This window comes from Hippopotamus amphibius, chromosome 9 (genome assembly GCF_030028045.1).
Source record: "Hippopotamus amphibius kiboko isolate mHipAmp2 chromosome 9, mHipAmp2.hap2, whole genome shotgun sequence".
In the NCBI taxonomy this organism is placed as follows: Eukaryota; Metazoa; Chordata; class Mammalia; order Artiodactyla; family Hippopotamidae; genus Hippopotamus; species Hippopotamus amphibius.
This window is the reverse complement of record NC_080194.1, coordinates 98,320,849-98,334,429: the sequence shown is the minus strand read 5'-3', so window position 1 is coordinate 98,334,429 and position 13,581 is coordinate 98,320,849. Positions and strand designations below refer to the sequence as shown.

Here is a 13,581-nt window from a genome sequence, read left to right as displayed (position 1 = left end):
TGATGGGAAGAGCTGCAAAATAATTGTGGCCATATTTAATCTACAACAAATCGCTTGTTCCATAAGCAGATCCTCATCTAAGCCCTTTGGCTGCAATTTTTCTAGCACCTGAAACATTCAGCATTGTGCCTAGTTCATCAGAGGTGCCCAGTAAATATCTTTGGTTGGATGGAAGGGCCAGTGCACAGAACCTACGGGTTATGTCATTGAGAGGTTAAAGGAGAATAAATTTAAGAGTCAGAGAGTTTGGGTTTAAATCCCAGTTTTGTAATTTACTAGATAGATAATTTGGGACACATTACTTAACTTCTCTGATGCTTGGTTTCCTCTTTTGTAAACTTGAGATGATAATATCTGCTTTTAATAAGATAACATTATATAAAGCATCTGGCACACAGTAGATGCTTAAAACTGTAGTTCCTATTCATTATGGAGTATTTGTCCTATGATTAAATTACTATATATAAATAACTCAAATAACTGGTCCATATATCAAAACCCCTTTCAAACTTAAAACTAGTAAGATTTATAAGAACAGGTTTGGTATAATTTAATCACTGTATAAGATTTCACACCAATCAGAATGCCCCATTTCTACTACATACTTATCACGTTAACTAAGGCATCTAATTCTCTATGCCCATTTTCTTCTGAAGGAAGAAAGTATCCCATCCTAACACAATCCTATCCATTTAAAAGATATCAGCGTTATATCTGGCATTCACTTTACATTCATTTCAAAGTTGGAGGAAAATCATATGACTTATGGTGGGTCTAAAGTCAGATATTAAAAGATGGTTTTAAAATGTTCAGTATTTAATCAGCTCCAGCTCTCTGCCAACCATAGATATTATGACAATGGAAAATTAAATATACTGTGAATTCCTTGAAAAAGGATCACAGCTATTCACAAGTGGCTATGATTTTTACTTAAGCAGTAATAGCAATAGCTTTAAATTTAAAGAGACACTTTCAAACTATGTGATCAGAATTTTTTAAATATGTTACATAGCAGTGTGAAAAATCTTTTGCTGCTTGGAGCTCTCTTCCTTAGAATATTTCAATATAGTCCTTCAACTAGGCTGGCATCTAAAAATATTATAGGGTCATAAAAATGACAATAAATGTACTGAAGCGAAACTCCTAATCTTATCACTTTACTACCATGGTGACCTATTAGTTCAAATTAACTCATTTTCATGGAGGGGCTTTTGGGGCAGCTGTGAGGCTGCTGTGTTAGCTACAGGAAGTTGCAGACTGGCAAATTTCATTCAAATGTAAACCTCTAAATTTGGCTACCTGACATTGCAGGATCCTGTTGTTTGCAGTATGCAAAATAAAAATTATATACCATCTCGCTTGGTCAAAAGTTATGGGCTTTTTGATATTAACTTCAATATTATTTCTGGAGAATTCATATGGTGAGATGCAACTGCGTGAATATAATATCTTGAACAAGGTGAAAAGGAACGTGTGTTCTTTTCACATGAACAATGATAACTAGTGCCTATGCTGAAGGCTCATGTTTTAGGCTGTTCTTTCTTAACCTATAAATCTGGGATGCCAGCTCTGAAATCTGCCCAGTGGAATCCTTCCCAGTCCCAACATAAGCCCTTTAGATCTTGTCTATGTTCTGTGAGATGAACCAAAGTTGTGCGTTATCGTTGCTTTTTACATTACTTATCCATTTAAATATTTCCCAGGCCACAGTAGAGAGCACAGCACTAATTACAGCTATAAATAATTAAATGGAAATGTTTTTTATCATGGTGGTGGGTCATAAGAGTTTGTTAAAATGGTCAAAATTCATCCAATTGTATGCTTAAAATTTGTGAATTTTATTGTATGTAAAGTATACCTTAATAAAGCTGACGTCCCCCAAAACAGTAGAATATCCACTGAGGGACTAAAGATATATATATATATATATATATATGTATGTATATATATATACACACACCACACATACCACAGGGAAGTATATGTATATAGGGAAATACAAATCCCACTGGATCTTATTTGTGAGCTTTTATATAACTATATGATCTCTCTGAAAGTCCCTAAGTCTCCTTTATATTAAGTTTTCAAACTATGATGTTTTCCCACTTTTATTTTCAAGTTATGAAAACTCTTGGAAGGCAGTATACTGTGGTTGTTAAGAAACAGGCTCTGAAATCATAAAGGTCCTTGTTTGATGCCACCCACCACCACCACCACTAACAACAATCCTACCTGCAGGAGAGCCTGGGTTATTCTCTCTGTTTCAATTTCCTCATCATTAAGATGAAAACAGTATTACTTATCATCTGGGGTGGTTGTGATAATGAAATGAGATAGTACGTATAACACATTTGGCCATGTGCCTTATAGTGTGCTTATGAAGTTACTACAAGTATGTGCTTATGAATTTTGTTATAATTTAAATCTCTGCTGGAAAATGGAAGTCATAGAAAAAATAAAAAGTTTTCAAAGAAAGCTCTGTGAAAAACAGACCAGTATCTACTTCCACTTTTAGTACTTAGGGATTTAACTCTGTTTCAGGCAAAGTCAATGGTCTACAGATGGAGAGATTGTACCCACAACAAAAAGGGATGCTTCATAAAGCAAATTGTGCTGATTTGTTGAGCTGGCAAGAAGTAAGGGAAATTGCCAAAGCTAGGGGTTTTGGGGAGGGAGGGTTGGGTTGAGGGTTGGCATGGGCGGTGGGGGAAATGCTTGGGCAGAAATAAGGACGCTGAATGATGAGAAGATGATCACACCAAAAAATCAGTTTCTCCTAAGGAAGGCATCCAAATTAGCTTTATATGTGAAGACTGGTCCTTGAGCTATTTTTGCCAAGACTGGGGAGCTGAACCCGGGACTGGGAACCTGGAAGGGAGCTGCCTCCCGAGAAATATAAATCTTGTGGAGAAACACAACCTCAAGTTAGGAACCAGATGTTCACAGATTAAGGTCAACCAGAAATGAGTTTCCATCAAAGATCACCAAATGCATAAGGAAACAAGTCACTAGGAATGACAGTCAGCATTAACAATAAACAATAAAGTTAAATTCCCAGGACTATCTGATATTATAACTATCAAATACAAAATATACAATAGCATAATTGAACACTCCACAAAAGACCAAGCAAATTTTTTAAATCAAATAGAATTTCTAGAAATGAAAAAATATCTAATCATTGACACAAAAAATATCCAATGTGTGTGTTAAACACATACATTGTGTTAAACACACATTGAATTTTTTTAAGTATCAGTGATTAGATACTAATCAACTGTATCAATCAATGGTAGCTACAGTTGAAGAGGAATTAGTGAACTGAATGTAGAGCTGAAGAAATCTATACCAATCTATCCCAAAATACAGAACACATGTAATAGAATCGGATATAAAGAAAGCAACAAAAAGTTAAGACGATATAGGGGATAAAAGTAAAAGATTTAATGTACATCAAAGACCCGGAAGGAGATAATATAGATAATACAGACAAGGTGATATTTAAGGAGGGGATGGTGGACACTTTTCTGAAAGACATGAATCCCCATCCACGTGAAGTGCATCCTATACAAGCAGAATACATTTTAAAAATCGGCCTCAAGATAAAATGAGGTGAACTTGAAAAACCTTAAAGACAAAGGGAGTATATTTAAAAAGTAGTCAGAAAAGAAAGATTGTTGGGCTTCCCTGGTGGCGCAGCGGTTAAGAATCTGCCTGTCAATGCAGGGGACATGGGTTCGAGCCCTGGTTGGGGAAGATCCCACATGCCACGGAAACGAACCTGCACTCTAGAGCCTGCAAGCCACAACTAATGAGCCCATGCTCCACAACTACTGAAGCCCACATGCCTAGAGCCTGTGCTCTGCAACAAGAGAAGCCATCACAATGAGAAGCTTGTGCACCACAACGAAGAGTAGCCTCCACTCTCCACAACTACAGAAAGTCTGCGCTCAGTAACAAAGACCCAATGTAGCCAATGAATAAAAATAAATTTATTTTTAAAAAAAGGAAAAGAAAGATTGTTACAAAGAATAACTCTAAGGTTAATAGGAAATTTCTCAACAGCAATCATGGAAGCCACAAGACAGTAGAGTGATATCTTTAAAGCGCTGAGAAAAGAATAATCATAAAGTTACAATTGTGAACCCAGAAATAGTATCTTTCAAGTACAAGGACAAAAGAAATTATATTTTCAGGTGAATAAAAAACTGAAACAGTTTACCACCAACACCACCTACAGGAAAGGAATTTTCTAAAAGGTTCTTTCAGAAGAAGGAAAGTGAATCTAGAAAAAAAGTTTGGAGGACAGGTAAGCAAAGAAAATGATAAACATGTAAGTAAATCTAATACAGATTTAGTTGATAAAATGATGAAAATAATTATGATATGTATTTTGTGGAGGTTTAATAAAAAGAAACACGCTAAAACACAAGCAAATACATACTCATGTAAATTAGGAGAGGAGCAAGAAGAGTTAATGTCCTAAGGATCTTGCCTGTCAGTGGGAGGTTTAAGATATTGTTTGTAGGCTTTGTTAAGTACGCAAGGTAAAATTTTATGAGTAACCACAAAGAATGGAAATAGAGCATTTAATTTCCACAGCAGGTAAAGGGCAAAATTATGCAGGAGAAACAAACACAAGAAGCTTCTTTTCATCAAATAATAAATAAAATTAACTAGGCTAGGAATTATGAAAACTGTGCAGAGTCCTCAGGTATTAAAATCGGGTTGGGAAGGGTACAGTGCTGGTAATTCCACAGTAATAATTAAAACTGGGTAGAAAAAGAAGGTGCGTAAGAAGATTGTTGGTGGCATTGACGGTGGTTGAAGCTGCAGGGGCTGTGTCAGCACAGACGGAGCTTTTTCCATGCCTCGGGCAGAGGAGTAAAGGAGGCAGGAGAGCAACAGAACATCTTCCCAGGCAGCACCCAGGACAGCTATCGCCCTGCCATGCCCGGCCTACCCAGTGAAGGAGGCTGAGGCAGAAGCCAGAGGGAATGGGCCCTGGCACAGGCCTCTGAGGAAAGACCCAGCTGAACAGAGCTGGGAATCAGAGGGAAGCACCCGATAACATGGGCCCTGGCAACACGGGAAAAGGTGCCCAAACACAAGCGCTTCTATAGTTGATCACAACCTCCTTTCCTTCCCGTGAAAGACATCGCAGGACGCTTACCTGCACCCACCTCTGACCCTGAATGCCCAAGAGTTCCCTTCCGCCATTTGCCATGGTTAACTTAGGAAGGAGCTGGGATTGGCAGATGCGAACTATTACATATAGAATGGGTAAACAACAAGGTCCTGCCGTCCAGCACAGGGAACTCTATTCAATATCCTGTGATGAACCATAATGGAAAAGAATATGAAAAAGAACATATATATGTATGAAATGAATCACTTTGCTGTACAGCAGTAACTGACATAACATTGTAAATCAACTATACTTCAGTAAAATAAATTTTTTAAAAACTTTTAACTTATTAAACAGGATAACATGTTTAGAGGAACATACCATATCTTTGAAGAAACATAAAAATGCATCTGAGTGATGATAGCTAATACTTATATTTTCCTTACTCTAAGCCAGGAACTATTCTAAGTGCTTGACATATGAGATCATATTTAATCTTCCTGTGCCTACGATCATACAGCTAACATGAGGCAGAGCTGGGATTCAAACACAGACGCTCTGGTTCCAGCGTCTTCACTCGCAAACACCGTTCTACGGAGTGGTTGGAGGATGTTTGCCTGGAGAAGACAGAATTCCAGTTTGGTGCTATGGAAGGAATATTTGTATTCCCTCCCCCGTAATTCATATGTTAAAGCCCTGACCCCCGGTATGATGGTATTTGGAGATGGGGCCTCTGAGGAGGTAATTAGGTCATGAAGGGGAAGCCCTCATGAATGGGGCTGGTGCCTTTATAAGACACCTATGGAAAAGATGGTCTCTCTTTGTGCCACATGAAGACACAGCGAGAAGACAGCTATCTGCAAGTCAGGATGTGGGCCTTCCAAAGCACTTGACCACACTGGCTCCCTGATCTCAAACTTCCAGCCTCCAGAACTGGGAGACACGTGTGTTGTTTAAGCCACCAAGTCTATGGTTTTTGTTATAGCAGCCCAGACTGGTTAAGACAGTTGGGAAATGATGGGTTACCATCAGATATTTGAAGAGCTATGTAAGAAAGAAGGGTTGAACTTCTTCTGTATGGACCAAGGAGATTAGAATTAAGTACCCGACTCTTTTCACCCTACTCTGTAACAGTCGTAGGTCCCGAAAAAGGAAATAGGCTTTCTTAGAGGCTGCTGAGTTCTCCGTCAGTAGTGTCTAAGTGCACTTAGGGTGAATAACACAGAGAGGATTTCAGCTTTCAGTGGCAGTTGAATGAGACTGCATAAACTCTCTTCCAACTCTTCAGAGTCTGTAGGATTATTAGGGTCAGGACTAAGAGCTAAAATCTGAAGAATTAGATGTTGAGGACTCTTACTTTTACAACAGCTACATTTTCCACTTAAGTTCGTTCCTGGGCATCTTGGAGCCAGAATTTGCATTTTAAGACTCTACACACCTGGATATGCTTCCTTCAGCGGTCAGCTTAAGCATCACCTCTTCCAGCATATGTTCCCCACCCCATCCCTAATACCAGCTTAGGTGTCCACCTCACCCCATCTTACTACTGCAATGCCACTTCTCACACTACAGTGACTTAACTGTTTCATCATCCATCCCTCCTTGTATTAGCGTCCTAGGGCTGCAGTAACAAATTACCGCAAACCGGATGGCTTAAAACAATACTTTATTGTCTTAAAATCTGGAGACTGGATGTGCAAAATCAAGGTGTCAGCAGGGCCAGGCTCCCTTTGTAGCCTTTAAGGGAGCTTCCTTCTTTGCCTCTTCCTACCTTAAGGTGATTGCTGGCAAATCTTAGTGTTCCTTAGCTTGAAGGTATCACTCTCAAATTTCTTCCTCTTTCTTCAGACTGCGTTCCACCCTCTGTGTGCGTCTCTGTGTGTATCTCTCCTCTTCTTATAAGAACATCAATCATATTGGATTTAAGGCCCACAATCTTTCCAGACCCACAATCCTCCACAATCCTCATTTGAATTTAACTAGTTACATCTTCAAAGCTTCTATTTCCAAATAAGTTCACAGTCCTAGGCTCTGGTAGTTAGGACTTCAGTGTATCTTTTCAGGAGACATACTTCCCCAACAACATCCCTTCACCTCCTGTCCTCACTAAACTGTGGGCTCTTCGAGGGCTATTTTCCTTCCACATATTTTTATTGTGTCTTCTATGAATCACGCTCTGTTCTGGACCCTAAAAACAAGTCACAGTCGAGGTTGCTACCCTTAGTGAAACTTCCATTCTACATGGAGACTGACAGCTTAAAAAGTGGCATTTAATGTAAAAACCAAATACAACCATATTTGTGTGTGTATGTATGTATGTATTTATATAAATCATTGATATATATTTGATGAAGGATATTAACACAAACAGTAAAAAAAAAAAGGATAAATTATGTCATTTCATCTAATCTGTGCTTTTTGTCATGTTTATCAGAATTTAAAACTTTGGTTTCTCTCTGTCCCTTGTAAAAGTTTGTTTCCTGGTACTTGTGTTCTTAACTCTCATTTGACACCCCCCCCCCCAAACTAACCTCCCCCAAAATGTTTCTTAGTAGGAGAAAATAAAGTTGTAAAAATGTATTCCTCATCTTTTTTTTTTTTAAGTTCAAACTTGCAACTAAAGAAGAAAACACTTGTGTTCCCTCTGTCTTCCAGGGCAGTGTCAATTCCGCTCAGTCTCCATTTGGCACGATGCCAGGTGAGTACTGCTGTTCAAGGGGCACTTCCTTCCCATTTGAACCAAATCAGGCATTTAGGCTTCCATTCTTTCATAGCTGCCTTGTAGCACTTTCAAAATTTTGCTGCTTTAAAATATTTGTTTTTAAAATGTAAAATCAGGGAAGGCAAACCTCATTCAGTCATTCCTGAATTTGGAATGCATTCTGTCCAGCATAAGTTTGTTGGGCAAAAACAATAGCAATTAAGCCCTTGATATAGTATTTTTAATAAATTTATTTATTTATTTAATTGGCTGCATTGGGTCTTCTTTGCTGCGCACAGGCTTTCTCTAGTTGTGCCAGCAGGGGCTACTCTTCTTTGTGGTTCATGGGCTGCTCATTGCGGTGGCTTCTCTTGTCACAGAGCATGGGCTCTAGACGCACGGGCTTCAGTAGTTGCGGCACATGGCCTTAATTGTTCCAAGACATGTAGGATCTTCCCAGACCAGGGATCAAACCCATGTCCCCTGCATTGGCAGGCAGATTCTTAACCCCTGTGCCACTAGGGAAGTCCCAGATACAGTTTTAAGATGTCTAAGATTCTGGCACTGTGGTCTGATAGATTATGCACTTGCTCTAGAACAGAAAGAGAGAGACCTGAGGCCAGGCGGAGGAACTACAATTTATTGGTGCTTTCTTCATGCCCAGAGCTTAGTTATTCATCTTATATTCATCTTAATACATATGTTTCATTAAATACTCCTATGGGGATGGAAAAGGGGCATTCTTAATAATAGTTTGGGGCACTCTCATATGTGTTTGTTTGTATACACACGTACACACACACACACACACACACAAACACACACTTTCCTTCCAGATCCCAAGCTCAGAAGTGGCAGAGGTTTTCTCAATAATTTTGGTAATATTCAGAGCTGGAAAAGGGAAAGGAATAAGAGCAGGAGAAGACCCCACATATCTGAATGTCTCTGCGCTGTGTTTCCCAATCATATTCACTGTCACTGGAATCTGGTTGGATCTGCTCCATTCTGCAGAAGAAAACTTCTTATCATCTAGAATTAGTCTTCCTCTTTTTAAGAAGAAAAGTACATGCTTAAAAAGCAAAGACTTTTTCTCTGTGTTTTTTTCATTTGGAAATTGGAAACACGGACATGAGATCCAGGAAGGCTTGTTCACTTATTCTTCATTCTGTTCTTAGCCTTAACCACTACTGTGGATATAAATTCGTGGCATGAAACAAAAACGTTATTTACTGATATTAATACAGTCCTTGAGTCCACGCTCCTGAACATGTTACTGCCACACCTGAGCTATGAGTTCAGAAAGTCTTTAGCAAACACACCTCCTCTGGGGCTATTTCACTGGCCCTACCCTAAATGAGATTCTTCTCAGTTTCAGCGTCTCCAGGTTTCCACCAAGGAGTGCTTTCTGTGCCAGGCATTCCCCTTTCAAGCTTGCAGGGGCCGGGTGAGCTGTCAGAGATTCAGCATGGCCACAAGAGGGCAGCAAATAACACCAGACATCAAAGCCAGAAAATGTATTTTGTGGTCCACTAACCTGGCTTCACACAAACAAAGCAAGCAAACCATTTCTGGTGCCTGCTAGGTGCAAGTCAGAGAGTATACCAAAAAAAAAAAAAAAAATAGAAGAGTGCAATCTGCCTCTGATTTGGGGCAGGGGTATTGTCTCACTTATCTGGAGGTACTGAGTCTTACATAACATGCCCCAGAAGCAGCCTCTTGGTAATGGTCCTGTATCTGTGGGGACAGAGCTCAGAAGCTGTGAAAAAGATGCCTCAATAGATAAAATGTAGATGCGGAGGGATTCTTATTCTCTTTAAGCCCAACCGCTTGCTAGCACAGTGCCTGGCGCAAGGAAGGTGCACACGAAATATATACGTGAGAGACACTGAACAGCAATTCCTCCATCTAAAGTGAACTTGTCCCGAGGCAGAGAGAACTTTAAACGTGTCAGTTATTTGGGCTGGACCAGTTAAAAGAGGTAATGCCGCTATACTGAATGCTTTTCAAGACGTTTGTCTATTTAAATGTTGGCCTTGGCGTCAGGCCTGCGTTAGAAATACTATTTCACACGTGAAAGAGCTGACTGCAACACAGCTGCCTTGACTTCCTCCGAGGAAATTTTGCCCATTTGCTTTCCCCTTGGCAACAGGCTCCCCGGTGATGTCAGGTTACTATGGTGTCAGGAGATCCTTCCTATCTGACTCGGACTTCCACAACACTAAGCAGTTTGCAAACGACGCCTGCAGCCCAAGCGTGGCGAAGCCCTTCGCCTGCGAGTCGGCGGCAGGGCAGAGCCACGCGGCCTGCCTGGACGCCTACTTCCCGGAGCCCTACGGGGACCACCGGCCCACGGCCCTGACCCCCAACAGCAGCTCCCTGTTCAGCGCCTCGCCCCTGCCTCCGCTCCTGCCGCCACCCTTCCCCAGCGACCCCGCGCACTTCGTGCTGGTGAGTATGCAGGGGCTTAGTTTAGGGGGTCACTAAGGTCGGGGTTCCTGCGGCCCTGGCCAGCTTGTGTGCTAGCCAACCAGTTCTGCTCGCCGCGGTGATCCACGCCCAGGGAGCCACGCGGCAGGAGGCTCCATCCAGGGCTTTGGGCGGGGACCACTGATAAGACAGGATATACACCCATTTTGTTAATACTCTACCGATTTTGCCAATGTTTCCCCATCATTCCCCCAGCGCGCAAGGAAAGAGCACCAAAGCTACTTCGCAGGCACAGCGAGGCTGTGAGCCAGGGCGGGTGCATGGGGACTCTTCTCTCCCTCCCCCTCTCCACTGCCTCGCCTCCCCCACGATATTTCTACCCTCTAGAATCTTGTTCTCTTGCAATTCTTCTAGAGATGGGTTCACAGAGAAGAATACTAATAACCATCTTATACAAAACTCTAAAGCCCTCAACCACAAAGGAATGAATCTCTGGAGATGGGATTTTGGACAAAACGGTCCACGGGAGACTGGGAATTAACCTTACTGAGTATCTACTCCAGCCAGGAACTTTGTGTGCATTTGTTCATTTAATACTTGCAACAACTCAGGGTATGGTTATTAAAGCCCCATTTTACAGATGCGCAAAGTGAGGTCTCAGAGTCAGGAAGGTAGTAAGTGGCTCAGCTATGAAATGAACCCAAATCTTTCCAGCTCCAAGCCTATGAGGCTCCACCTCTTTGCTCACTGAGAGCAGAGGAGCTTTCCTAGCCTACTTAGAAGCCCACTGTGTGGTTTAGAGGCCTACTTCTGGGAGTAAATATGAAATACTGCCTAAATGTTCATTTTATTATGTTCACATTTCACTTATTTAATGCTTTCTGGGGAAAGGACTCTCTCTCTCTCTACACACACCCACACACACACAAACACCCCCCCACCACACACACACACATACACACACACACACACACAATCTAATTCTAGAGTAAGTAAGGAACTAAAACTTTCACTGCCAATGTAAAACACCAGGGGGGAGAGCTACCCAGTAAGGAGGCTTTGGACAGCAGAGGGAGGACACTCCATCTACTTTGGAAGACATGGGCCAGCAGCGCCCCGCGTTGGGAAGATCTGTCCACATCAGACTACCACCTAATGACTAACCCCAGTGACCTTTCCATCCTCCTCAGAGGGACTCCTGGGAGCAGACGGTGCCCGAAGGCCTCAGCCAGCCAGACCCTGTGCCAGCCGATGCCCTGCAGAGCTTGGCACCCAGCACAGGCTGCCTCTCCCAGCTAGAGTCGGGGAGCATCGCCCAGCACAGGAGCTCAAGCTGGGGGGCCCCCCTGGCCGGGGTTCAGTCGTACTCGCTGCACACACTGGAGGATCTGTACCACACGCAGGGGTACCCCACCCCACCCCCCTACCCCTTCACCTCTTTCATGACGATGTCCAATGACCCACCGCCCAAGGTGGGGCCCTTCCCCCCAGATGAGGGGGCAGACACCTCTGCCCTCCAGGACCCTTCTCAGTGGACCAAAGACGACAGCAACCTGGCATGGGGGGCGTACGAGTGCCGCCGAGCTTACTGAGGGCGCCAGAGGACTTCTGTGCTTTTCGTTCAGTCGCTCTTTCAAAACTGGATTTTCAGCATAAGCCATCGTGCCACACTTTGTTAATGGACGATGGCATTTATATGTTATCCTCCCACCATAACCCCACTGAACACATCACAGTGTGCATTCCGTGTGTCAGGGACCATATTCTAGTTAGATAGCCTGACAGGTCTCTGGGGGAATTTAGTAACCCATTATGTTCTGAATCTTCTGTTATCTTTGAAGTATCATTTTAGCACTGATTTTTTTTTCTTAAATTACATTAAAAACTTTATGCAGATCATAAAACATACTGATTTTCCTGTCCACTTTTTCTTAGTTATGAACTATGTGAGTTCTTCAATAAAAGAGGATGTATAGGATATAATATAGATTAAGGTGCATAAAACAAAAACCATTTTATACCAGGTGACTTTATAAAGTGTGCAGCACTATATACATTTCTCTCCTTACTTGCAAATAACAAATAATAACTTGCAAGTAACATGTATAAAAGTTTTACTGTCGTTAAAATAGGATGAAGCCAGGACACTATGGGTTCATCAATACATGGTTTTGACTGCACTGAAGCCCAGAATGTTCAAAATTTAGGCTAATCCAAAAAACAATAAAGACCAAAAACTGTCTTTGATCAATGGTAGCCTTAATTAAGCTAGACATTGTCTCTCTGATGGAATAAACTGACAGGTATCAGAGTGGATTAGTAAATGGACATTCTATAATAATAAGAAAGCATGCATTGTAAGGAAAACACCAAGAGCAGGCCTGGGCTGTCAGCAAGAAACAACAGACTACAAAACATCAAGAAGCAAAAGGGCTTTGGAGGAGGACCTGTTGTCAGGTGCACACACGTCTCCTATTTGAAGAAAGGCCTTGTTGGTGGCTCATTGGTTAGAAATATACAGCTCTTACTATGAAGAAACTGACATCTGAAGCATCAATCTGTCTCATGTAAGTCTGATTGGTGGGGATTCCTTTGCCAATTAAGCTCCCATAGTAATTCCCACCAAGCAGGGTGCCTGTCTGCAGGCCAAGCCCATCATAAACGCCTTGCACACACTTTAACTGCAAAGCATGAGTTGAGGCCCAAAGATTACACCCAGAATCTTCCTCTTGTCTTCCTACCACCTTCCTTTATTCCTTTCACCACATTTTTCTGGCCCATCAGGTTTCTCCTGACCCACTGTTTTCCCCTCCATCTCCTGGGGGCCCAAAGCCCCTCAGTACAGTCTCCACCACATCCTCTGCGACAGGGTCCCATGCTAGAAAGGCAAATACTGATGTTAACTCATACTTAGAAGTGAATAATGTTCCTCATTCTCCGGGCCTTCAAGAGTGTATTCTGGTTGAGCAAACACTCCTAACTTGTGGAGTGCCCGCAGAAATGCTTGAATAGGAGCCTTCCCTTACCTCACACCCTTCAGCACCAGAGGAGCAGACCAAGGAGCATTGGCAGTCCACAGCTGTTGGGCTGCACTCTCCCAGGTCCCCTGCCTACTCCTTCCTGCCCACCAGTCCTTTTCACAGCCTGATCTTTACTTTGCTCAGTATTTGCTCTTCAATGGAAGGGGACAGCTTCTATCATGGGAGAGAGGGCTGTGCTTCTGGAGTCTGATGGGACTGCAGACCTTCGTCCTGGTCGCCGGCATCTGCGGCACAGCCATCTGGCATGCAGCCTCTCTCATACCTGGCTGGCAGGCCACGCATCA

General features: G+C 42.3%; 1 protein-coding gene across 1 annotated transcript in view; it reads left to right on the top strand.

The window, feature by feature from the left end:
• Positions 1–11,848, top strand: part of POU2AF2 (POU class 2 homeobox associating factor 2) — a 34,309-nt gene extending 22,461 nt beyond the window's left edge. Inside the window, exons 3-5 of the mRNA XM_057748077.1 lie at positions 7,784–7,826; positions 9,979–10,277; positions 11,447–11,848. Coding sequence (XP_057604060.1) covers positions 7,784–7,826; positions 9,979–10,277; positions 11,447–11,848 — 744 coding nt within the window. The remainder of the gene's footprint in view (positions 1–7,783; positions 7,827–9,978; positions 10,278–11,446) is intronic.
• The last annotated feature ends 1,733 nt before the right edge of the window (positions 11,849–13,581 follow it).